Source organism: Diabrotica undecimpunctata, chromosome 6, assembly GCF_040954645.1.
Source record: "Diabrotica undecimpunctata isolate CICGRU chromosome 6, icDiaUnde3, whole genome shotgun sequence".
Taxonomy (NCBI): Eukaryota; Metazoa; Arthropoda; class Insecta; order Coleoptera; family Chrysomelidae; genus Diabrotica; species Diabrotica undecimpunctata.
The window spans coordinates 9494519-9519441 of record NC_092808.1 but is presented as its reverse complement, the minus strand read 5'-3'; the positions used below and the strand labels follow the sequence as shown (position 1 = coordinate 9519441).

The 24923-nt window shown below is 34.7% G+C and overlaps 1 protein-coding gene across 1 annotated transcript in view; it reads left to right on the top strand.

Annotated features, from left to right (window-relative positions):
- The window catches only part of LOC140443105 (papilin-like), a 366758-nt gene that overhangs the window by 315991 nt on the left and 25844 nt on the right, over positions 1-24923 (top strand). The window contains 8 exon segments of the mRNA XM_072534177.1: positions 1763-1939; positions 5611-5790; positions 6828-6998; positions 12796-13056; positions 13348-13524; positions 15205-15411; positions 18288-18479; positions 21070-21267. Coding sequence (XP_072390278.1) covers positions 1763-1939; positions 5611-5790; positions 6828-6998; positions 12796-13056; positions 13348-13524; positions 15205-15411; positions 18288-18479; positions 21070-21267 — 1563 coding nt within the window.

Sequence of the window (24923 nt, the reverse complement as noted above, 5' to 3'; positions counted from 1 at the left end):
CGTAATTTTTCTCTTCCTGAACCTTTATGTCTGATAATTTTTAAGGCAAACCGTTTTGCCTAAGTCATTACTCACTGGATTAGCAGATAGGTTAATTTGACTTTGATGATGCATATAGCAAAACTATATACTATGAAAAAGCTAATAATACCAGGTCCCTACCTACTCCTTCCTGCGGGCGTCCTTTGTCGACCCTTGCCAACACGATCTCTCCAAGGATGCTGAGAGAGCCAAGAATTCTATTTCTGAGCATATATTTTATCCAGCTCAAGCAAATATTATTGATTTATTTACGTCTCAAGGCACTGGTTATAGACATTATCCAAGTATTGTCAAAGGCTCTCTCTATATCCAAAAAGGCTTCCATCATCACTTATTTATTGTCAATTGTATTTTCCACTTTTTATAAAAGTCTCTGGAGTGCTATCTTGATTGAATTTCCTGCTATATAGGCATGTTTTTGATGTATTGGACTATGTACCAATATTTCATCCCTGATATACCTGTTGAGCAGTTTATCTAACGTCTTCTGTAGCTGTAGGAATTACATTAGACTTATTGGTCCTAGAGACTTTGTCTTTTCCTATTCTCTTGTCCTCGGTTTGGGAATGTAAGGTACTCTAACTGTATTCCATCCTTCTTAGTATATTGCATCTTCTGCAGTACAAAGTTCTGATCCATTTTATAATGACACTGGATAAATATCATCCATTCTTGGTGATTTATACGGCTCGCATGAGTTTAGTACCAATACCACTTTTTCATAGTTTACAATGTTTTTGACTGCCTGTCAGTTAGTTTTTGAGACCTCCAGATTGAAGTGCACCCCTTCATTCGTGTCTCTTCCTATTTGAATGTCGTCTTTTTCATGTACCATGTTCTTTCAGAACGTTGGTTATCATCATAGCTATCTTAATTTTATTCTACTAAAACTAATGTTGTTTGATTCCAATACAAATTTGTAATTACAACGTATCTTAGAACTTCGATAAATATACAGTTCTTAACTCGATCAAATGCCTTTTGGAAGTCAATAAAACAACAGTACATGTCTACAGCTATATCGTGACATCTTTGAGCAAGTACGTTCATCCCAAACAATTTATCTCTCGTTCTCTATTATCAGTGCAGGTTTTGTATTGATATACTTGCCCTTATATTTTAGGAGTGAGTTTAATGGTTGTGTTTTCTTCTTTGAGAGTAAGTTTTAAGGTCTAACATAAGCATGAGTGTTTTTAATTTTGTCATTGTGCTTCCTCCATTTTTCTCTCTCCGTCTCTTATATAGGTAGTATATTGTATAGCATTCTGTCCATGTGGTTCACCCCACTTCCTGGTTACTTTGGATTTTTTAAATAACTTTGTCTTTGGAAAAACTCCTCTCCCTTAGAGAGAGGTCATGTTTTTTGGAATGTTGTAATAACAACCTCATTTAGATCATTCTCTGCGATTTCTATGACTTTTGCTTTTTTCTTCTGTAAGGAAGACTTTTGCTGTATCTAATATGTCTATAGTCTGAGCAGCTTTCCTCCACAGACACATACCATTCTAATATAAAATTTATATTCTGCTAGAATCACTTTCATATCGGCAATCACTAAATTTTCATCGATTTTCTTCCACTGAGAGTTTTGTCAATCTAAAAATGGAAATAAGCTGGAAGAACTATTTACTAAAACCTTTTTAAAATATTCTGTTCTATTTTATAGTTTTTTGTTTATTTGGAAATGTATTTTTAGTTCGAATAATTTTTATATTTTCAGATAGGTGCAATTTACCCAAAATATCAGGTCCTTGTGAAGGCTACTACCGTAAGTACTATTACGATAAGGAATTAAAAACCTGCACTCAGTTTGTATATGGAGGTTGCCTCGGCAACAACAACCGATTTGAAACAAGGGAAGAATGTATGAATCTTTGTGCTCAAGATCAAATTCAAGGTAAGTATTATATCAAGATATATCAACTAAGATATCAGAAAATTACCAAATAAACATTCTTTTGTACCCAAAATTTAAAACAGGTGTCATGAGTGCCATGAAAGGCCAATACGGACATACACATAAAAGTTATGTACGAGCGGCGTGATGCCGACGTAGACTCACGTGCTAGGTCCTCAGAAAATGCTGTGTAGCTCAACAGCGGCTTCTCTACCTCATTTAAAATACACGGGGATATTTCAAAAGCTTACTTGGCCTATATCAAAATTGTATCTAAAGTACTAATTTAATTTTTTGTCACGGAATGTATGACACAAAAAAACAAAAAAAAAACAATAGAATTTTTTACAGCCATCCTATGTCCATGAGGTGTTTGTTGCTTTCCTCTGTGCTACTTGCCTTCCTTGCTCTTCTACCATTTTTTCGTAACACGTTGTATATCGTCTTCTGCCTGTACGACCAACATCGCTGAGTTTGTGACTATTTTCCATAATGACTGGTCTGATGTGACAATAAAATCTCCTAATAGGCCCCGAATTACCCTTCTTGAATTTGGTAATCATCATGCTTTCATTGGCAATGCTTTGATGTGCGACATAGGCATTTATAAGTGCTGTCCAGTCAAGAGCTCCATTGATAATTTTCTGTGCCATTTTATTCCTTTACGTAATGGCGAATTATAGGTTTTCATTTGATCTGATATTTCAATGAATCTTTTATATTTATTATATTTGATGACATTCTTTGGTTTTACAACATCACCGCGTGCCATCTACATTGTCACAATTTTGTCAGCGAATTTGATACTAATCATCAGCACATCTCGCTTGTCCCTCCACTTCTAAACAACGATGCCCGAATTACTTTGTTCAGCTTCATGTTCGCCTACTTTAAATTTTTTGGAATTTTTTGTGACGTTTTTGGTATTATATTTGCGGTTTCCACGTAGCGCACTAATCATAGTTTTTCCGAACTGTAGTAGTTATCAATCGCAAATGTTCGTAATTTGTCAAGCAGTCCATCTATAAGTTTCATCACTACATTTGTTGGTATGGTGCTACCTTAAGCATGTCCTTTTCCACAATATACGTTAAAATCGTAGATATAATCACTTTCCAAACAAAATTTGAATAATTTTATTCCAAATTTATACCTCTTTTTGGCAATATACTGCTTGAATTTTAGTCTGCCTTGAAAAGGCACTAACGTTTCGTGAATGCACACGTTTTCCTTTGGAACGATGGCAACCTTGAATTTATCCTTCAGTCTGCTAACCAAGGGAACGATCTTCTGCAAACGGTCATCTGTTGTTACTGAATTATCGTTGAAATGCAGCGTTTCTCACAATAACTGGACGCGATACTTTGACATTACTTTTTTAGTATTATTCACATAAAGATTTCTTTGACCAGTACAAATGAAAAGATGGAAAATGACGTAATCCCATCCATATAACTATACACGGGAATCGTTTTATTTCGGAAATATCAGTGTTGTGCCACGCGGTAATATGTGCGCTTTTTTCTGATTTCATTCCTGACACTGCAGAGCATAACGATTTGTTGCTTCGACCTAAAAATTAAACAAAAATCAAAATCAGGTGAACAAAATAAATTAGATATTGGACATGGATAAAAGAGCATCGTCTACAAAACAAAGAGCGATTTGTTGTAGAAGTTTTCGTATAATTGTGTATGAAAACCTGCAACCTGCAGAATTATAATCCTCCAATGTAAATTTCTGTAAATTTTCATTCATTGCGTTGGATACTATTGGTTCTTCTAAATTTTCCTGTTCGGGAAACTTCAGAATGTTTGGCAATGACAGATTCTATAGCAGCATCAACATGTTCTCCGAAATTTGTATATTCTTTTTCTGTACTGGTGTACGCTGATATGTCTTGTCCCAACGGTTTGGTATTTCTTGCCACACGTTTTCTTTTTTTATTCTGTTCCGGATTACTCGATTAATTTTCACTATCACTAGAATCAGTTGGTTGGTACTCGTCCTAAAGATACGTGTCGCCAAACTCATCCTATTCTTCATCTGACAGAATTTCTAGCAAATATTTTTCAAGTTTTTGTTGCTCTTTCTCGTACGACTGCATTGTACCGCTCTAATCTAAGTACTGACAAGAAAAATGCAAGCCATGGTGACGGCGCCTTCGCTTGTTAGATTTTCTGACACGATATCAACAGAAATAGACAAGTCAAGGAGTGATGCCACGTTGGACTCTCATAGGCATTTTGTGATAAAAATCATACTGCTGGCTGCAAAACTCCAACGTGGACTCACATTTTGAAAAATGAAATTTTAACCAAAATTCGCGTTTTAGAATGTTAGATTTTGATTTGAAAGTTAAAGAAATTAATAGAAATACTTAAAAAAAGTGAGCGGCTAATGAAGACATTAATATTTTCACTATGGTGGCACTTAACCTGTAACAGTATCATTTTTATTAAACATGTGGGTCATATGTGATTCACGTAAATGTTGATCTGCAAATGAGAATTTTTTATTAAATGAAGTGTAGGAGTATGCTATCGTAGTGTATTCCCAGGTGTATAACACCCTCACATGACTCGTGTATATGTTTTGGAGTTTTTTTTAAATCTCCCTACTATCTCAAATGCAGGTTTAGTTCAGTCTGAAATAGGGATGGGAAAAACCTACCGGTTTTAACCGAAAATCGGTTTTTTTACTTCGCAATAACCGGTTTTATCGGTTGTTTTTTTGTCCCGGTTATAACCGGTTTTTTTTTTAAGTAAAAACCGGTTATTAGGTTTTTACGGTAATTAGGATTAGGTTAGGTGTTATTTTGGATCCCAATCATAATTATTATTCTCAAGTAATTATTCCAAACAAAACCATAATTTTATTTTATTTTTTTTTATTTTATTCTATAAATACAGAAGCAAACTGAAAGTGCAAACTTGTAACCTATTGGATTAAAAAAACCGAAAACCGGTGTTTTGTCAATAACCGCCATCCCTAGTCTGAAAGAATCCTGTTTTATAAAATGTGACTACTTCATGAACGTGACTTACAATATGCTTTATTAGGAAATATTTATAGTTGGTTGTTTTGGTTCCTTCAATGAATAAGTAACAATATCTATGGGACAATAGTTTTATTAAGCAAAAAATATATTGTTACATTTTTCTGTGGATTAAGTGGATTCAAGGATTAAGTAAAGTACAATAGTTAACCTAATTTTATTTAATTCACTCAACTGCAAAATAAAATCACTAAACAACAAATATCTCATTAATAATTATAAACAGGTACACTAATATGTATCGCCGACAATAATATGGTTGTGGGTGGTAGCAGAAAACTACGAACACACTTCGAACACAGTGTGTTCGTAGTTCTCTGGTAGTAGTACATGTCTATTCAAAGGAGCTGGGCAGTTTATGTACACGAACATCTGTTCTGAATTTCTAGGGAAGGTACAAATGATAAATCAGCACTTTAACACGAGATTCCAGAAAAATACAGATAAGGAGTTCGAGAACTTGGCTAACAAAGTGGTTAATTCAACTTCCGAATTACTGTTACGCCAGGACCGCAATAAGAGCATTCTGATTCATAACAATATTTATATTTTATAAAACGGTTGTATTACGGTAAATTTTTACAGTGAATGACAGCAAAATTGTCGATTTTAGATCCTTGTCAACAAAAGAAAGACCAAGGACCGTGCCAAGGTAAGCACCAGAGATTCTACTACGACAAAGAACTTGCACAATGCCAAGAGTTTACCTATGGTGGCTGCAAAGGAAATAACAACAACTTCATTACCATGGAAGCCTGTAAACAACAGTGCGCTCCAGCTGGCGAGAGAAAAGGTAAAATATATCATTTTGATATTTAAAAACGCTAACGAGAGTTTAATATAGCATGGGTAGTTACAGATTTTAAAGTTTGGTAGGTTTGAGGTTTTACTTTTTTTGTAAGATTACCGTTAACATTTGAAAAAAGTTAGTTCAATAACTTGCTATTCGCTAGATCTTTACAGCCAACTAGAAAAATATTCTCGATTTCAAAAAACGTCAATTTTAGATTTTAAAATTACACATATTGAATGAATCCACACTGTTTTCTTGATTAATATCTGAGATTACCATGCTGTTTATTTTGTTGTTGATCTCTTCTTTGACTTCTTCTCTTGTGGTTTTATCTTTCAACTTCTAGATGTCCGGACGTTTTTGTGCTTTTATTTTATGGACTTTTTTCATGTGGAGTTTGAAAAGTCCTAGTAAAAGATTATGGTCTGATGGAACATCTGCTCCCGGATATGTTTTTGCGGATTTTGCGGAATTCTGAAGTTGATGATGATGTAGTCAATATGGTTTCTAATCATTTTTTTTTGGACAGTCAGCTAGAGATTTTCAGGTGCAGAGTCTTCGAGGTGGTAATTGGAAATAGCTTCACGAAGAAGCGCAAAACTGGTCTTTCTAAAAATTTGGGAGATATAAGAAGAAGAAGTATGGTGTTTAAGTTTTAGAATTTTGGGTATGACTTTATGGTCTCGGCAGGCTTTAAGGAATATTAAATTACAAAGAAGACTGTTTTCACGTAGCAGCAGATTGATATATGATTTAGTGAGCTGGTAAAATTAAAAATTTCGTAAATTAATAATAAATTCAGTCTTCCCGGCTGCACCACGTCGATTATCACTGCGCCGAAAGCTCGAAATATATAGGAGAAAATTACAAAACAAATGTTAATGGTAGTCTTACTTAGACAAAAAGATTGATTTTAATATACAAATTCATCACTTTACTAACACACTTTGATCAATCCACATACAATCACAATAACACAGATACACCATACCTTTATTTTGTCTTGTGAATGTTAACTAACAGCTCGTGTGCATTAGATATCTGCTCGTTACCAAAATATGAAGGTAATTGCACGGAGGTGAATGCCAACTGGTACTATGATTCATCAAGAAAGAATTGTGCACCGTTCTATTACACTGGTTGTTATGGTAATCTTAATAACTTTGAAACTAAGGAAGCATGCCAGGCTGACTGCCCTTCGGAAGTTGGTGAGTTTCAATAATTCTGTTGAAGCTTTTTAAAAAGAACATCTTTTGCGTTATTATGTACAGCTTTAAATCGCTTAACTTTCCAACTTATTAGCTTAACAATTGTATGCAGCTTTCTATAAGGTTACATTTTTGTAGAATACGTTAATTAAATGTGTTTTAAGCTTCATGCGCTGATATTTTTTAAATAATTTCATAGGCAACGGCTTTTTTGGTACTGCAGAAGTAAGAACCCAGATATTTTTGATGCTCTGATTTCAAAAATGTCTTTCTTTTTTTTCGTAGCAGATCTAACTCTAGAACAGTGGTGCTCAAAGGGTCGATCGCGATCGACCGGTCGATCGCCAAAGTTTTTGAAGTCGATCGCAATTCACGGAGAAAATACGGGGACAGTCCTGACTCACCACACGTGCATGATGGAAATAATTATGATGCTATCGCTTCACCCGAAAGTTGCGATAATGCCGATTCGGCATATCAGCATTCACAGATAAATTATGTAAACTGGGAGTGTGCTGTATCGGCATTGTATTGCTGTTAGACCTGCATTAACCATTCATTACTAGGTTATTACTAGTAAAACATTTTAGTAATATATTATTTACATTAATATTTGAAACTCGATATAAGTGCCGCGAATGTGGCTTTTTGTGTTTTTCTTATTTGTCGGTCTTTGTCGGCCTTGTAAACGCGGAAGTTTAGAACAGCATTATAAAACTTTGCATAAAAACTATGAAAATGATTTTCCGTAAAACAGTTTGTTTAAAAATCGGAGAGTGTAAGACTTGAAAAGTAATTTGAAGACGGAACAATCAATGTTCACTAGACGTGTTAAACAATCAGTAGCTGCAACAATTGCGTAGTTCAAAATTTCTTATATATTGGCACAACATAAAAACCATTTGAAAGTGGAGAGGTAGTGAAGGAAGCATTCATTGGGACTGCGAATGTATTAGTTGAGGACTTCAAAAATAAAACAGGTATTATGTCTGCCATCAAAGAAGTCCAGTTATCACGTCCAACGGTTACTAGACGTATCGAAATCATATGCAAAGATTTGGAAAGCCAAGTTAAAAGTGATATTATGAAGTTTATGTACTTTTCTTTGCAATTTGAGGAGTCAACCGATATGACTGATACCGCCCAGTTGTATATTTTTATTCGGATGGTATTTTCTGACATGTTGGCTAGGAGGAGAAACGGCGGAGAAGATATATACAACGTTTTTATAAATTTTGTGAAACAATACGAGCTACCGATTGACAAACTCGTGTGTATTACAACAGATGGTGCACCGTCCATGACTGGCGTTAACAATGGATTTGTTGCATTATGTCGAGCTAACGATGACTTTCCATCGTATTTTTCATTTCATTGCATCATTTACCAGCCAGTTTTGTGTTCCAAAATTTTAAATATGGACGACATCATGAAGATGACAACAAAAATTGTAAATTCAATCAGAGCGCGAAGCTTGCAACGTCGTCTTTTTAAAGAGCAATTGGAAGCTAGCGACTCTGCGGAATACATTGATTTATTTCTGCATACAGATGTGAGGGGTTGAGCCGTGGAAAATTTTTAGATAGGTTGCAGGAGCTGCTTCCCGAAATAATTTCTTTTTTAGAAGAACGAGAGGACGACACTCATCTACTTCAAAACGAAAAATAACTCAGTAATCTGACTTTCCTAACAGATTTACCAAATCATTTGTACCTCATTAATTTTGAACTACAAGGTAAAAATAAAACAATTATCGATATGATGAGCACAATACATTCTTTTGTGAACAAATTGAAATTATTGATTAAGCAAATTAGCAGAAACGATTTAAACAACTTTCCATCGTTGAAAAAATGGTAGCCGCTCATTTGAATTATGTTTATTACGAGACAGAGCTGCAAGCACTTCATAGCGAGTTTGAAAGACGCTTCGCTGATTTTAAAAAACTGACAGATATTGTAACATTCATGTCTAATCCATTTTCTTGTCAAGACGTGGAAAAAATAGTCACTGAAATATCCGTTACGTTCAATATGGAGATCATTTTCGTCTAAAATGAGGTACTGAAAATAATTTCGGATATACACCTTAAATCCAGAGCAGCCGATACGAAATTTTGGTCTTTAGACAGATAAAGAGACAGATTCACACCCAAGAGAGTCACTAAAAAAGTTACCAAATACATCTTCTTTTTTGGTTGATCATATCAGCATTTGAGGCACGGTAATCCAAAAATATTATATTATACATCTTTATCAACGTCTGGCTATGCCTTGCAATTTATAGAAGGCTCAGATTAAGGCAATTATCTGAATTGTGTTTCGAAACTATTTTACGGATTTAATATCAGATGTCGCTATTGCGTCTGTTTCGAAATGAAATCTTTACTGTCTTTTTCATTTCATATTATATTATACTAATACGTCGATGAAGAGTTCTAAAAACAACTGTTTGTTATATAAAAGTAGACTAAAAATCTAAAAATTAAAAGAATAACGCAGAAAACACAAAAAAACGCCGATATCAGTTAATTAATTTATTAAATGCCATTAGTGTCAAAATTTCACAGTGTCAATTTCAACAGTGGAGTAAACTTACCTGAGGTTGAACCAATTACAAACAAACATTGCGCCGTGGTAATTTTGAATGGTTTAAAAACAGGGTACAGCAGTCGATATCCGGACGCTTGCGGTTAATGTGGTAGATCCCATGCAGTAAAAGTCTGAGCACCACTGCTCTAGAAGATAGCTTTTGGGACAATTGAAGACCCCGGTGCAAAAATCGGCTACGTGCAGTTCTTATAGTTTTGAGAAAAATGAAAAAATATAAAATTTAATATGTAATTTTATATTTTCTGTGGAAAACAGAAATCAAAGGCTTTTACACGTAGTACTTTTTGGATTTGAATTTTTGAAAATAAAGTTAAAAATTTTTTTTGAAATTTCCACGTTGACGGTTTTTGCTCCCAAAATCTAGAAAAACTAAAAATTTAAGGAAATACATAAGGAAAAAACTAAAATTGAAAACATTACAAAAATTATGTGATTTTTACATAAAATACAAAATGGTGGGTAAATATAGTGTATTTTAGTCAAATCACTATCTGCATCATTTTGTTCTTGTGTAATAGCATTGAAAAAAGGAAGATAAGCAGGTGGTACATATTTTTTTTCTATTGGTATAATACTGTTGTATTTCTTGTATTTAAGTGGGAGTTTTTCTTTATTTTCCAATGGAATCGTATTTAGTTCTATGAATGTACCTGGGTTTTTAAACAAACGGTACCAGGTTACACAAATAGGATTGTGAGATTCTGTAACGCACACATTTTCTGGAATTGTAGAATCATAAAAATATATTCGGTACTTGTATATTGTTAATGGTTTTTTCTTGACAACTGAAGTCTTTTTAAAATGTGCCTCCAAAAGTGAGTTAACATCAAAAATCATTTCTTGTGCACCACGCTCAACAACAAACCTTTTACCGGAGCTTTCTACCATAGAGTACCACTCTTCAGGCAAATATAATATTCTTTTTTTCGAATAAATCGATATCTTTAAAGGACACTTTTACAAACACTTTTACTAACTAAGGACACTTTGTGGTACTTTGCTATGCTGCCAAGTATTTTTTTACAAATATTATAACCTTTACGGTGGCAAAGTTGAACCCACTAGGTTATGTAGACTATGTTTACGGTACTTAAATCAATAAATTTGTGTCAGTGAAACAACCCATATCGCGATACGTTTCCGGACAGCGGCTACTCGAATTTTTTAAAGATTTATACTGCCACTTTTTTCGATCGAGAGAGAATAATAGTTATTTTTCTATAAAACAATGCCTGTACCTACACCCCCGTAGAAAAAAGTTATGGGGCAAAAAAGAAAAATTGCCTGTGTTCCTGTTTTTTTTGCTTCGTTTTTTGAACATATTTTTGTCAAAAAAAAAAATTTTTGGCTTTAAAAGGTTTTTAACTTTTGAACAAATTTTCTGTAGATGTTAATGTAATAAAATTGCATAGAATTTACCTAAATGCTTCCTAGTGTACGGGGACAAATTCACCCCTTTCTCAAAACCTCAGCCCTTTAAATGGTAGCACTCTGCGGTTTTTCCGTATTTTCCATTGACCATATGAAATAATAAAACTTCTTCAACGTTGTAGTTCCTTTTAGCCCTATTTCTTAGAATACTATCAATCTTCTTCTTCCTATGCCGTCCCCATTAACGAAGGTTGGCGTCCACATTTTTAAAAGCTTCTCTGTCTTTTGCAACGTGGAATAATTCGTCTACAGTCATGTTTGTCCAGTCTCGAATATTTCGCAGCCATGACTTCCTCTTTCTACCTATTCCCTTTTTGCCATCTACTCTACCCTGCATGATGACCTGCAGAAGGCTATATTTATTATTTCTTAGTATGTGTCCAAGGTATGCAGTCTTGCCTACTTTTATCGTTCTCAACAATTTTTTGTCTCGACCCATTCTTCTCAGCACTTCCTCATTGGTGACCCTGGCAGTCCATGGGATTCTCAACATTCTCCGGTATATCCAAAGTTCAAAGGCTTCAATCTTTTTAACTATTTGCGCTTTTAGTGTCCATGTTTCTACCCCGTACAATAGTTGCGACCAGACGTAACATTCAACAAACCTCAGTCTCAGCGCAATATTCAGATTTTTGTCACAGAACAATTGTTTGAATTTTAAGAACGCTGCCCTTGCCATTTCTATTCGTACCCGGATCTCTTGGTCTGGATCTAATTCTGTGTTGATGTAAGCTCCCAGATATTTATATTTTGTCACTCTCTCTATTTGCTGTCCACCAAGAGTTAGTTGTTCATTATTTATTGGACTCCTTGATACTATCATAAATTTGGTCTTATCTGTGTTGATGTCAAGTCCCATTTGAATGCATTCACTATTTATTGCATCTAGTAAAGTTTGTAGATCTTCTATACTCTCAGCCATAATTACCGTGTCATCTGCAAATCTCATGGTGTTTATGATTTCTCCACCAATTCTTATTCCCTCTTTTCTTTCCCATAAGGCTTTTCTGAATATGACCTGTGGGTACACGTTGAAAAGCGTCGGAGACAAGACGCATCCTTGCCTAACCCCTCTCGCAATCGGTATATTATTTGTTTCTATATCGTTCACCTTTACTACTGCTTTCTGGTTCCAGTATATAGCATTAATAAACTCAATGTCTTTTTTGTCTAAATTGATGTTTTTTAATTCATCTATTAACTTCATATGCTGCACTCGGTCAAAGGCCTTCCTAAAGTCTATGAAGCATACATATGCACTCTTGTTATATTCCCGACATTTCTGCAAGAGTACAGTCAACGCAAATAATGCCTCTCTTGTACCCATGCCTCCTCTGAAGCCAAACTGAGTTTCATCTATCTGCTCCTCACATTTCTTATAAATTCGGTTTTGAACAATTTTCAAGAGAATCTTTAAAGGGTGGCACATTAGGCTTATCAATCTATAGTCATTACATGATTTGGGATTGTTGTTTTTTGGTAGAGGTAAAAATATCGATTTAAGCCATTCTTCCGGGATGTTGCCCTCTACATATATGTGGTTGAGAATTCGGGTGAGTCTCTTTATATTACCGTTATCTAAGGCTTTTAACAGTTCATTTGGAATTTGATCAGGACCCGGTGCTTTTCCTTGTTTTGCATTCTGTAGGGCATTCTTTACTTCTGAGGGTAAAATTTGTAGGTATTGTTTTTCTTCACCTATATCTTGTTCAATACTATCAATAGATATATTAATAATATTTTGTTTTTAATAGAAAAGGACATCTGTATTCTTCCTGCTGACACTGGAGAATGTGATCGTTATGTTGATAGATGGTACTATGACACTAAAGCCCAATCTTGTAAACAGTTTTACTACGGAAGCTGTGGAGGAAACGGTAATAATTTCCAAACACAACAAAGATGCCAAGAAAGATGTGAGTCGAGAGAAGCACCAACAGCAACTGCGGCACCAGCTCCGATACCTACAGAAGAGCCACGACCAGCTCCTGAAACTCCAGCACCATTTGTTATTGGTAAGTAATATTTGAATAATAAGTTAAATTAAACTAATCAAAGTGTTTGTTGCTGTTTATGTTTAATATTTTTCACCAAATAAAAACTAATAATTATATTAAATTTCCTAGATATATGTTCTCGTACGCCTTTTATCTTCTCTTCAATTTTATGGCATCAGTAGTGTAAATCATTACCATAATTGACGTTATTTATCGTTTTATTCTAAAAATTATATGGGGGTAACTTCTATGGTAATGAAAGAAAAATGAATAACCAAAATTTGTAAAAGTAGTTTTTGGTTTTTGTAGATATGTGTTTCCTTCCTAGCAATACTGGACCTTGCAGAAATAATATTGGTAACTATTCGTACTTCTACGATTCCCGTGACGGAGTGTGTAAAGAATTTGTATACGGTGGTTGCGAGAGTAACGGCAACAACTTCAAGTCTGTAGAAGAATGTCTTCAAAAGTGTGGAGCCGCACAAGGTAATCATGCAGATTACTCAGCTTCTACGCAATTTACTAAATATTACCATCATCATCACCTTCATCATCATCGACCATGATTTCTGTTGTTTAACAAATGCTATATTTTTGATACAGCTAATCTTTTAGACAAATTGTTGAAATTTTTAATAAATTTCAGATTTCGATCGTGTTGATTGGCGACTGTGATCCTATCGTACGGTTTGTTAACCCTTGAGTAGTCGGGTTGGGCCTGTGAGACCAGCGACAGTATATTTCTAATGCCTCAATGCTTATTTTATTTCGGAGTGCACTGCGTTCGTCAGTACCTTTCATCAGTACCATCAGTGTATAATAGATAGTGGCGAGAAGAAGATTTGCAACTTGAGATATGCAGATGATACTACTATCCTCGCTAGTTCTGAAGCTGAATTGATTCACCTGCTACAACGTAAGCTTAACGATGGGCCTTAAAATAAACAGAGATAAAACGAGAATCATGATAATTGACAGAGCTAACAACAATCAAAATCATCTGGTCATGATAAACAATATCGCTGTTGTAGATAAATTTGTGTATCTGGGCTCATTAATAACCAACAAAGGAGGCTGTACTGAAGAAATAAAGCGGCGGTCAGCAATCGCAAAAAGCGCTATGGCAAAATTAACAAAAATTTGGGAAAGCCATGAAATAACTACCGATACAAAAATGAGACTAGTAAGAAGTCTAGTTTTTCCAGTTTTTACTTATGCATCGGAATGCTGGACCCTTACTGAGAAAGACAAAAAGAACATATATGTATTTGAGATATACTGCTGGAGACGAATGCTGAGAATACCATGGGTGGCCCGAAGAACAAATGAATCCATACTGGACCAGCTAAACATAAAGAAAAGACTAAGAACACAAATATCAGAACAAATAATAAGCTATTTTGGACATGTGCTTCGAAGAAATGGTCTTAAAAAACTTACCATCCAGAGAAAAGTAGAAGGCAAAAGAAATAGATGTAGATCTCCCACACGATACACGGACCATATTGTTGCTACCATTGGCGCTCCATTGTCAGAATGTGCTAGAATGGCAGAAGATAGAAAAACGTGGAGGAACATTGGGAAATTTAGCTAATAGCTTCATGATATCACGATACCTGCATCAGGTTAACGACTAAGAAGAAGAATAATAGATAGTGTATAATCGCTAGTTATTTGCACTTTTGGTCTATCAGACTCTAACCGACTACAAGACTAACTTTTGTGAGTTCGACAAGTAAATTTATTTTCCTATTTTTTGTGAAGTATAACCTAGATAGAGTAAGTATTTTAATTACTACAGTTATATAAATATAGTCACGTTCCGGCGTTCTAATGATCTGGATACAAGGGAATTATCCCTAATGGCAAGAAAAAAAACCTCTTTCTTAAAAGCCGGACATCCGGGTGACGAATACTCCCATGGAATGCTTTATGATGAATGATCATTAAGTTATATTGTGTGAATTTAACACATCCAGAAGTATCTAACCAAGCTTCTCCTGAAAAAATGCTTTGTTAAAAATATCTCTCATTGTTTAGATCATTTAACAAATTTTCACTCATGAAAAAATACATTTCATCATCATCCTCTGGAAAAATCTCATGAAAAAATACATTCTGTATGCATGTTAGAGTAGATCTTTGATTTGTTTTTACCCTTTTCAGATCTTTGTAGCTTACCACCTGTCCAAGGACCCTGCAATGGCCAGTATTCTCAATATTACTACGACCCGGCCACCGATTCCTGTCAAATATTTACATATGGAGGCTGCACCGGCAACTACAATAGGTTCCAAGATCAGCGGTCATGCGAAGAAAGGTGTAAAAGGGTTCGTGAACCAGAACCAACTTATACTCAGGCTCCTCCAACAGGTTTGTATTTTAAAAGACCTATATATAATTTTATGATTCGGATAGTGGGTCGTACTTGTCTACATTCATAGAAAACGAAAGATTACTTCCGGGCTGCAGAAGAAGGTAAATCGAAGATAAATAGTGAGATACAAGAAAACAAGCTAGGAGGAGAAGGTTTCACAAAATACTCTAAACATATTTACAGTCCTTCTGGTTTTGAAGTGAGTTTGTCAGCTCGTTAGCCGACTACTTCGTTCTTTTTGTGTTCACTTAAGCTGTTGGTTTATGTAATTTATTTCATCTTCTTCTTCCTTCTTGTATGTAGGCTTTAAAGCCTGTTTCTTCTTCAATATTAGCCTCCTAAATTGTTTAAATTTTTCTTGGTCTGTCAATATTTTTTCGTCCATTTGGTGACTTATCTCGTGCTATTATCACAATCCTATCATCTGCCATTCTACTAATAAGTTCGTTCCACTCCTGTTTCCGCTTTGTCACCCATCCATTTATGTCTTCTATATTGCATGCTTTTTTTATGTTTTTGCTTCTCTCCCCATCCAACAGACTTTTCCCTGATATTCGTCGGAGTATTTTTATCTCAGTTGTTTCTAGTAATCGTCTTGTTTTAGATGTGTCAGGTCTTATCTCCGCCATGTATGTTAATATAGGTCTAATTGCTACTTTATAGATTCTTGTTTTTTTGTCTTGTCTTAGGTGTTTGTTCTTCCAGATTATGTCAATAAGAGATCCCGCTGCTTTACTTGCTTTTAAGCTTTGTTGTCGTTCTTCTTCTTCAACATCTTCGTAATTAGTTATATCTATTCCCAGATATCTAAACCTTGCTTCCTACTTTATTATTTACTACTACTACTAGTACTACTATTGGTTTACAGCGTTCTCCGACGCCTTCCGACTCCTAACCGCCATTCTTCTCTATTCAGCCATAGGCCTGGAGGGATTTCTCTTTCCTCTAGTTCTTTTTCAATTCCCTCTCTCCAGCTTTTTCTCGGCCTTCCTCTTTTCCTTCTCCCTTGTGGTGTCCACGTCAAAATCTGTTTTGGAATCCTGTCATCTGGCATTCTCTGTACATGGCCGTACCATATTAACTGTTTTGTTTTTATGTCATCAACTATTGTATGCTTGACTCCCATCATTTCACGTATTCTCTCATTTGGTATCCGATCTCTTCTTGATTTTCCTGCTGCTCTTCTCCAGAAGTCCATTTCTGTTGCTAGTAACAGTTTCTCTGTTCTTTGTTTCATTTGCCAAATTTCGCTGCCATATGTGATTACACTTTTAAGTATGGTGTTGTATATGAGTTGTTTGTTCGCTTTAGATATTGTTTGGTCCCACAGAATTCAGTTCATCATGGATATGGCTTTTCTACCCTATTTATTTACCTACCCTACTTTATTATTTTCCCATCAATTTCGATTTTACATCGTAGTGGGTATTTACATGTCATACATTTGGTTTTTTCTGCTGATATTATCATACTGTATTTCTTGGCTGTTGTATTGAAGATGTGTGTTAATCTTTGGAGCTCGTCTTCTTTCTCGGTGCGATTAATGCGGCGTCGTCTGCATAACATAATATTTGGATTTCTTTGTTCCCCATTCTGTAACCATGACCTTTACATACTGCTTGTATTATTTCGTCCATTATTATATTAAAGACAAGTGGGCTTAACGAGTCACCCTGTCTGACTCCGCTTTGTACTGGTATACACTGTGTTAGTTTTCCATTTATCTTTGCCTATATTCGATTATGGAAGTAGATGTTTCCGATGGTTTGTATAATATTGATTGGTATGTTTCTTTTATATAGTAGGTGTAAGACGTCTTCGATTTGGATACGATCAAAAGCCTTTCTCAGGTCTATAAAACATGTGCTGATTTATTGTACTCGATGGCCTTTTCTGTAATTTGTCTTAGTACAAATACAGAAGAAGAAGATTCTACATTGAATTTTTCCTCGGTGATTTCCTGTATAAAACGTTTTGGTGTTATTTTCATTCTTATTTTTGCTAGTACTAGTTTGTGTTCACCTGTGCGTCTGCTGAGTTTAAAGTTCGGATATCTAGAATCTGATTTGGGTGGATTTTTCTATTAGTGACTATAAAATCAATCATATATTTGTGCCCCCTGGAATTTTCAAATGTATATTTATACTGGAGCTTGTGGTCAAAAAATGTATTATTGATTCTCAGTTCGTTAAAAGTACAGATATTAGTCCTGAGTTCTCCATTTGCGTTGACATGGTTTTTCATTAAATCTTTGTTTTACTCCTGGAACTATTTCCTTTCCGATTCCGATTGCATTAAAGTCACCCATAAGAATTAAGGGTTCTTCATGAGGTATTTCATCCAGGATGATTTGCAATTGTCCGTAGAATGTCTCTTATTCCTCCTCAGGTTTGCAGTCATCGGGGCTATAGATATATGACATTTAATTTTTGGTAGTCCATTGTGATCTTCATATGTATTATTCTTTCTGAGATATAACGACAAGTATACTTACGCCTGCTCGTGCTCGTTCTTCTTTTTTCACTTCACTGTATGCTAGAAAATATTGGTTATAATCTCTTTGGTCTTTACCTTTCTTCTTGGTTTCTTGGATTAAACAAATGTCTATATTTTTATTTATCAGTTCTTCTATTATCTCTTGGTCTTTGTAGTTGAAAAAAGTAATGTTCCATGTTGGTAATCTGATTGTGGGCTTATTTTTCCTTCTCGTTTTCCTTTTCTTTGCGCGATTCCTCATCTTAGGTTCCGTTTAGTTCCGAGGCTTTATATCGGTTCATTGAGCCTTGTTTTCTTTTACAATGGGTAGGATGCTAACCTTATTTTAAACATTTTAATTATTTATTCAGTTTAAACCAATATCTACTTCTTTCAGCTGCCATTGATGTAACCGTATGCTCCTTACCTTATGATTCTGGTAATTGCACTGACAGATTTACTGCATTCTACTACAACAAAGAACGAAGAACGTGTCTTCCGTTTATCTACAATGGATGTGGAGGCAACAGCAACCGATTTAACAGTGAAGAACAGTGCCAACGACAATGTGGAGAATTTAGATCTCAAGGTAGTACTTTAATTTTTAAATAACTATTGAAATACATAAATATTCCAGAACTATTAAATAATAAATTGGAAAAAGACTGTATGACTTGTACACACTTTTAAAATATAGGTCAATTTTTTTTGCCTACCACATAGGGTATTGCTATAAAGGGTTGAAAATTAGGACAGAAGTTACTGGGGGTGGAGATAGTGCAAGCAAAATAAACAGAACTGTGCGAACGGCACTTAGCGCTTATGTGGAGAGCTGGGTCGTGGATAAGTGAATGGCAATGGGGTTGGATTGGGGCAACTACAAAAAAATTAAACAAATAGATACTTACATAAATTACCTGGATAAATGGGCAAATAAAAACAACAAGAAAGATCTCTAGCTATTTGAAATGGGAGGCCGCTTCGAGCAAACTTCCTGCAGGAGGAAAGAAAGGTTCTTCCTTCCTAAAAAAGCACAAAAAGAGGTTAGGAGACTTTTCTAAAATAAATTATAATCAAATTGGTTGGAGAAATAAATTACTTAAACATTTATTGCTATATAATATTTCAATATTTAATTTATTAGTAAGTATTGAAATATTCACTTTGTTTACATATAATAATTAATTATTCTAATAAATTTACAGTTTTCTCCTGTAGTCACAAAATCGTGACGAAATATTGAGACAGAACAAATAGAGTTCTATATCCTACAGACCGATTGCTGATACTATAAATTAATATTTAAAACAGTACGGTCGAAAAATAATTTGAAATATATATATATATATATATATATATATATATATATATATATATATATATATATATATATATATATATATAAACTAAGGTACACTCGAAGAGTGGTAGGTTTTTCGGTCAAAGTGGAGAAATAAAAGACAAAGAAGGTGGCTACTTCATCTATTTATTGAAGACGTTTCGCTTTCTGCTCAGAAAGCATCATCAGTTCATCTAAAAAGAACAATATGAAACCAAACATCCATAGAGAAGTTACAACAAAAGTGTGTTACCTTACAAAGACATGTAGCAGTCAATGATGTTAAAAATATGAAAAAACTTACGAAACTGGACATTCAGAGTTAACGTTGTATAAAATAATTAATTGAAACTAGGTATAGTTTGCAATTTAACAAAATTAGCACAGCAAAAGAACATGTGATAAAAATACATGTATAAAAAAGTTATTATAAAAACTTAAGTAAAAAACATTAAGGTTTATTTTAAAGTGTAAAGAACTAAAAAGATCATACGAATGCACTTCCAACAAATTTATTTAATAAATTAGATTTTAATTTTAACTTTAGGTAACATTATAAGTTATTTAAGATTAATAGTAATAAGATAAAATGAAGTTACCAGTCTTAAGCTTACTGAGTCTCGCCGATAAATGAATTTACAGGTTTAACACCCACGCAAACACGTGAAGAGAAGTGGCCTTGAGGTCAAAGTGACATAAACAGCAAGGCAACCTACCAACCTCTATATATAAGGCGGTATATTCAAAAAATGTGATAAATTTGGTTGACAGCTTGTCGTTAAAAAACCAAACAATGAAAGGAAAAGGTGGTTAAAATCACCACTTACCCCAACAGTGATTGATCTGTCAACAAAGAACAAAGCATGCGAAGTCAATCCAAAATATCATATATTATAATATTATGACGTCACTAGTTAGCCAGCTAACAGGTGAAGATTAATACAACTTCCACAGTCCAAAGGTTCAAACATTTAAGACCGTAATGAAAAAGATTCTATGAATCAATTTCAGTTTAATTTTATCAAACAAGTTCATCAAAAAGAACAATTACTTAATTATGTAAAAGTGATATTGACAAATATTAATAAAATATAGTTGATAAATCTTAGTTAAGGAAGGAATAATTTATTTTATTTTATTTTTATTTAAATTTATTATATGAAAATGTAATAACAAAACCCCAATGTGGGACAAAATTTAAGTAAACAACATATCAAGCCTAATTCTGTAAAATTAATGCATGATAAATTTGACTCAAATTACTAATGTCGGTTCTCTTATTAAGGGTATTAGGATGTTTTAATATTGAACACATTTCTAAAAACTGTCTTTTAACGAGATTGCGTTCAATGCCAAGAATTTTAACTTCATTAAAGTTTACTTCGTGCTTAGTGTTGATAGCATGTTGGGCAAGAGCACAAGTATGCTTAGATAAATTAATATCACTGCGGTGAGTCGTAAGACGCCCTCTCAGTGATCTCCCTGTCTGACCGATGTAACATGAGTCACATTCAACACAAGGTATATGATATATTACATTAACTTGTTCCAGAAGGGACAGAGGTGTTTTAGTTTTAGAAAAAAAATTCCTGACAGCAAATATATATATATATATATATATATATATATATATATATATATATATATATATATATATATATATATATATATATATGCAGCAAATGTACTTCTTTTACATCAGATGCAAAAGTTCATATTTTTCAGGGAGTCTCACACACATTTTATTTTATTTAAACTTGAAAATATAAACCGCTTAATTAAAGACCCTTTATTTACTATCTGTATCTTCCACAATAATTTTGAATTTATTCCTTTGTAGATGTTTGTAATATGGAGAGAGATCCAGGACCATGCAGAGGTTACTTTATCAAATATTATTACGACAAGGGGACCAGACGATGCGAGCAGTTCGCCTATGGAGGATGCCGCGGTAACGGAAATAGATTTAGCTCGGAAGACGAATGTGCTCAAATATGCATCACACATGAAGAGAAAAAACCAAATATTACAGCAGCTGGTGAGATATATTTGCATGTCGTTTTTAGTTTGTGGTTGTTTAGACCTAGAGTTACGTAATATCCCAATTTTAATTGTTTTAATATGTAATTGCAGGTATATTTCAGAGATTATATGAAATCTGCAAAGCACAATTATTATGACCTGCAAAAATGTGTAAATTGTAGTGTATATGTATTAGAACATTTAGAATGGGAGTACTTTAAATCGATAGTAGAAGAACAGTTTTTTAATATATAAAGAATAATTTTAGTTCCTTAGGACCTTCGTACAAGGTTAATTTAGTACCTTCAACTGGATAAACAGTCTTTTATGCAGTAGGTCATACCAAAAAGTATAAATCTTATTTGACTTCTTCCTTTTATTGTTATTTAAAGGCATATACGCCTAGCTATTTATTGCTTTACTTAAGTTTCCTCAATTTAAAAGATTTTCTGACCATCGTCTACTTGGTCTTTACATTAATCTTCTTCGAGCTGGTAATTTATCCCTTGCTATTTTCACGGCTTTCTTCCCATTCATTGAATTATGTGCTGTGATGGCTAGATTCAACTTCAACTGGAAGAAAAAGAGTATTAGGAGAAGAGATCGAAGTACAGTTGGTTCAGTATATTGTAGCAATGTAAGCTGCATATTATGATGTAACACGAAAAAACATTCGCAGAATGGCATACACATTAGCTACAAACATGGAATAACTCATCAATTTAAAAATAACGTTGCAGAAAGAAGCTGGCTGAACGCTTTCTTAAGTCGCTCTCTATCACTTCAAATACCCACTGCACAATAGAGTTCTGATGAAAACTATATTAAAAATAAATAATACCTATGTTAATTGGCAATTTAATTTTGTATAATCTATTAACCTCAACTGACACCTCTAGACGATTAATGGAACACCAGTGCAGTTTGCCGTTCCTTTTACTACAGCGAAAGGTTTTCTGCGAATTTCGTTAATCGTTTACAGTTGTAAGTTGGTTGAATGTACTGTACGTATTAATCATCATCAGTGGTGCTACAGCTCTAGTTGGGCCTTGACCTTCCCCAGTCTATTTCGCCAGTCGTTTCTGTTCATCGCCAACCGTTGCCAATTTGCCGCGCCGATTTTCCTTGCGTCCTCGTCCACACCGTCCCTCCATCTCAGTCGTGGTCTGCCTCTACTCCTATTTCCCACTGGGACCGATAATAGAGTTCGTCTGGGTGGGTAATTTTCATTTGCTCTTGACACATGTCCAGCCCATCTAAGCCTACCTATTTTTATGAAGGATATTACATCTCTACCATTTACTATTTTTTTATACTTCTCGTACAATTCGAAATTATATCGCCTTCTCCAAATACCATTCTCACAGAATGCGCCCATTATTCTTCTTAGTATCTTCCTTTCGAAGACGAGCAGAAGATTTGCGTCTGTTTTGGAGATGGTCCATGTTTCTGATCCATATGTCAGCACTGGTAGGATGAGTGTTCTATATATTATTAGTTTGGTTTTCTGGCTTAAATTTCTGTTTTTTAGCTGCTTGCTTAGTCCAAAATAACATTTGTTTGCTAGCAGTACCCTCCGTTTTACTTCTTCAGATGTGTCATTATCGTTTGTTATGAGAGAACCCAAATATGTAAACTTATTTACTACCTCAAAATTATATTGGTCTATACTGAAGTTTTCTTCGGCGTTTCTAGCTCTATCTCTGTTATTTGGAATAGATGCTAACATTTTGGTTTTTTCCTCGTTTATTTTAAGGCCCATATTTTGTGCGGCTGTCAAGAAGGTGGAAGTCATCTCTTTAAGTCCTCGTGTAGTACGTGCGATCAAATCCAGATCGTCAGCGTAAGCCATAATCTGCGTTGATTTATTAAAGATTGTTCCCCTATTGTGTAACTCGGCATCTCTTATAGTCTTTTCTAACGCTATATTAAAGAGAAGGCACGCCAGCGCGTCTCCCTGCCGTAACCCTGCATATGTTTCAAACGCTTGTGACATATCGCCTTGTATTTGCACTCTGCAGATCACTTTACTCATAGTTGTTTTTACGAGCCTTATTAATTTATGGGGAATGTTAAGTTTATTCATGGCTTCGTATAATTTACCTCTTAGGACGCTATCATACGCTGACTTAAAGTCCACAAAGAGATGGAACGTGTCAATATTAAATTCATTGGTTTTTTCTAAGATTTGACGTAGCACAAAAATCTGGTCAATTGTTGACCTACCTGGCCTAAAACCGCTTTGATACTCACCAAGGATTTCTTCCACGTACGTACTTAAATGGCTGTACAGGGTGTTGGAGAATATTTTGTACATTGTATTCAGAAGAGTTATACCCCTATAATTTTTACATTCCAACAAATCTCCCTTTTTGTGCAGTGGACATATGATTCCAGTGCACCATTCCTCTGGCATTTGTTCTTCTTCCCAGACTTTGACTATTATGTTGTGAATTTGGTGCATAATGCTGTTACCTCCATGTTTGATGAGCTCTGCGGGGATACAATCCACTCCTGGGGACTTGCTATTTTTGAGTCGTGTGATTGCGTCTTTCACTTCAAATATTGAGGGAGGTTCTACGTGAGTGTTATTTCTTGGTTTTTGGGGTGACGCATCATTTTCCACTTCGGTACCAAGTAGTTCTTTGAAGTGCTCAACCCATCTGCTTTGTACTGCGTCAGCGGTACTGACTATATGTCCATTTTTGTCTCTACACATCGTCAGTCGTGGTTTAAATTCTTTTCTTGTCTTATTTAGAATATTATAGAACTTTCTAGTTTCATTTTGCCCCTTTAATGATTGAAGCTCTTGCATAATCTGGTTTTCGAAGGTCCGCTTTTTCCTTCGATGTATGCGTTTTTCCTCCTTCCTAAGATCTTTGTACATTTGCTCCTTATCCCGTGTTCTTCTTTGTTGCATAAGTTTATATGCATAATTTTTTCTTTTAGTGATATCTTTACATTCATCGTCGAACCAACTGTTGCGTGGAGTGGATTCTTCTGGTCCTAGGACGTTGTTTGCCGCTTCCTTAATTGTTCTTCTACATATATCCCATTGCTCGCTAGCTGTTAAATTCTCATCTGTTGTGCTTTCATGTTCAAGGTAATTTTGATACCTTTCTAGTGCACGGGGCTCTTTCAAGAGTTTTAAATTGTAGCGAGTACTTTTCTTGCCCTTTTCTTTTTTTGCATTTGAGATTCTTGCTCTTATTTTTGCGCCTACTAAGAAGTGGTCTGAATCTATATTAGCTCCACGATAAGTACGTACATCCATTAGATTAGAGAAGTGCCTGGTTTCTATTAGGATGTGATCTATTTGATTTTTGGTTGTACCATCAGGCGACCTCCATGTTACTTTATGGATATTCTTATGGGGGAAGTAGGTACTTCCAACGACCATGCCCTTGGATGCTGCAAATCCTATTATTCTATTTCCATTGTCGTTGGTGACGTCATGAGCACTGCATTTTCCGATGTATGGACTATATATATTTTCTTTCCCTATTTTTGCATTAAGATCTCCAATTATGATCTTGATGTCGTTTCTGGGACATCTATCGTAGATGGTCTCTACTTTCTCATATAATTGATCTTTGACATCCTCTTCTTTGTCTTCGGTTGGGGCATGTACATTTATGAGACTGATGTTAAAAAACTTACCTCTTACTCTTA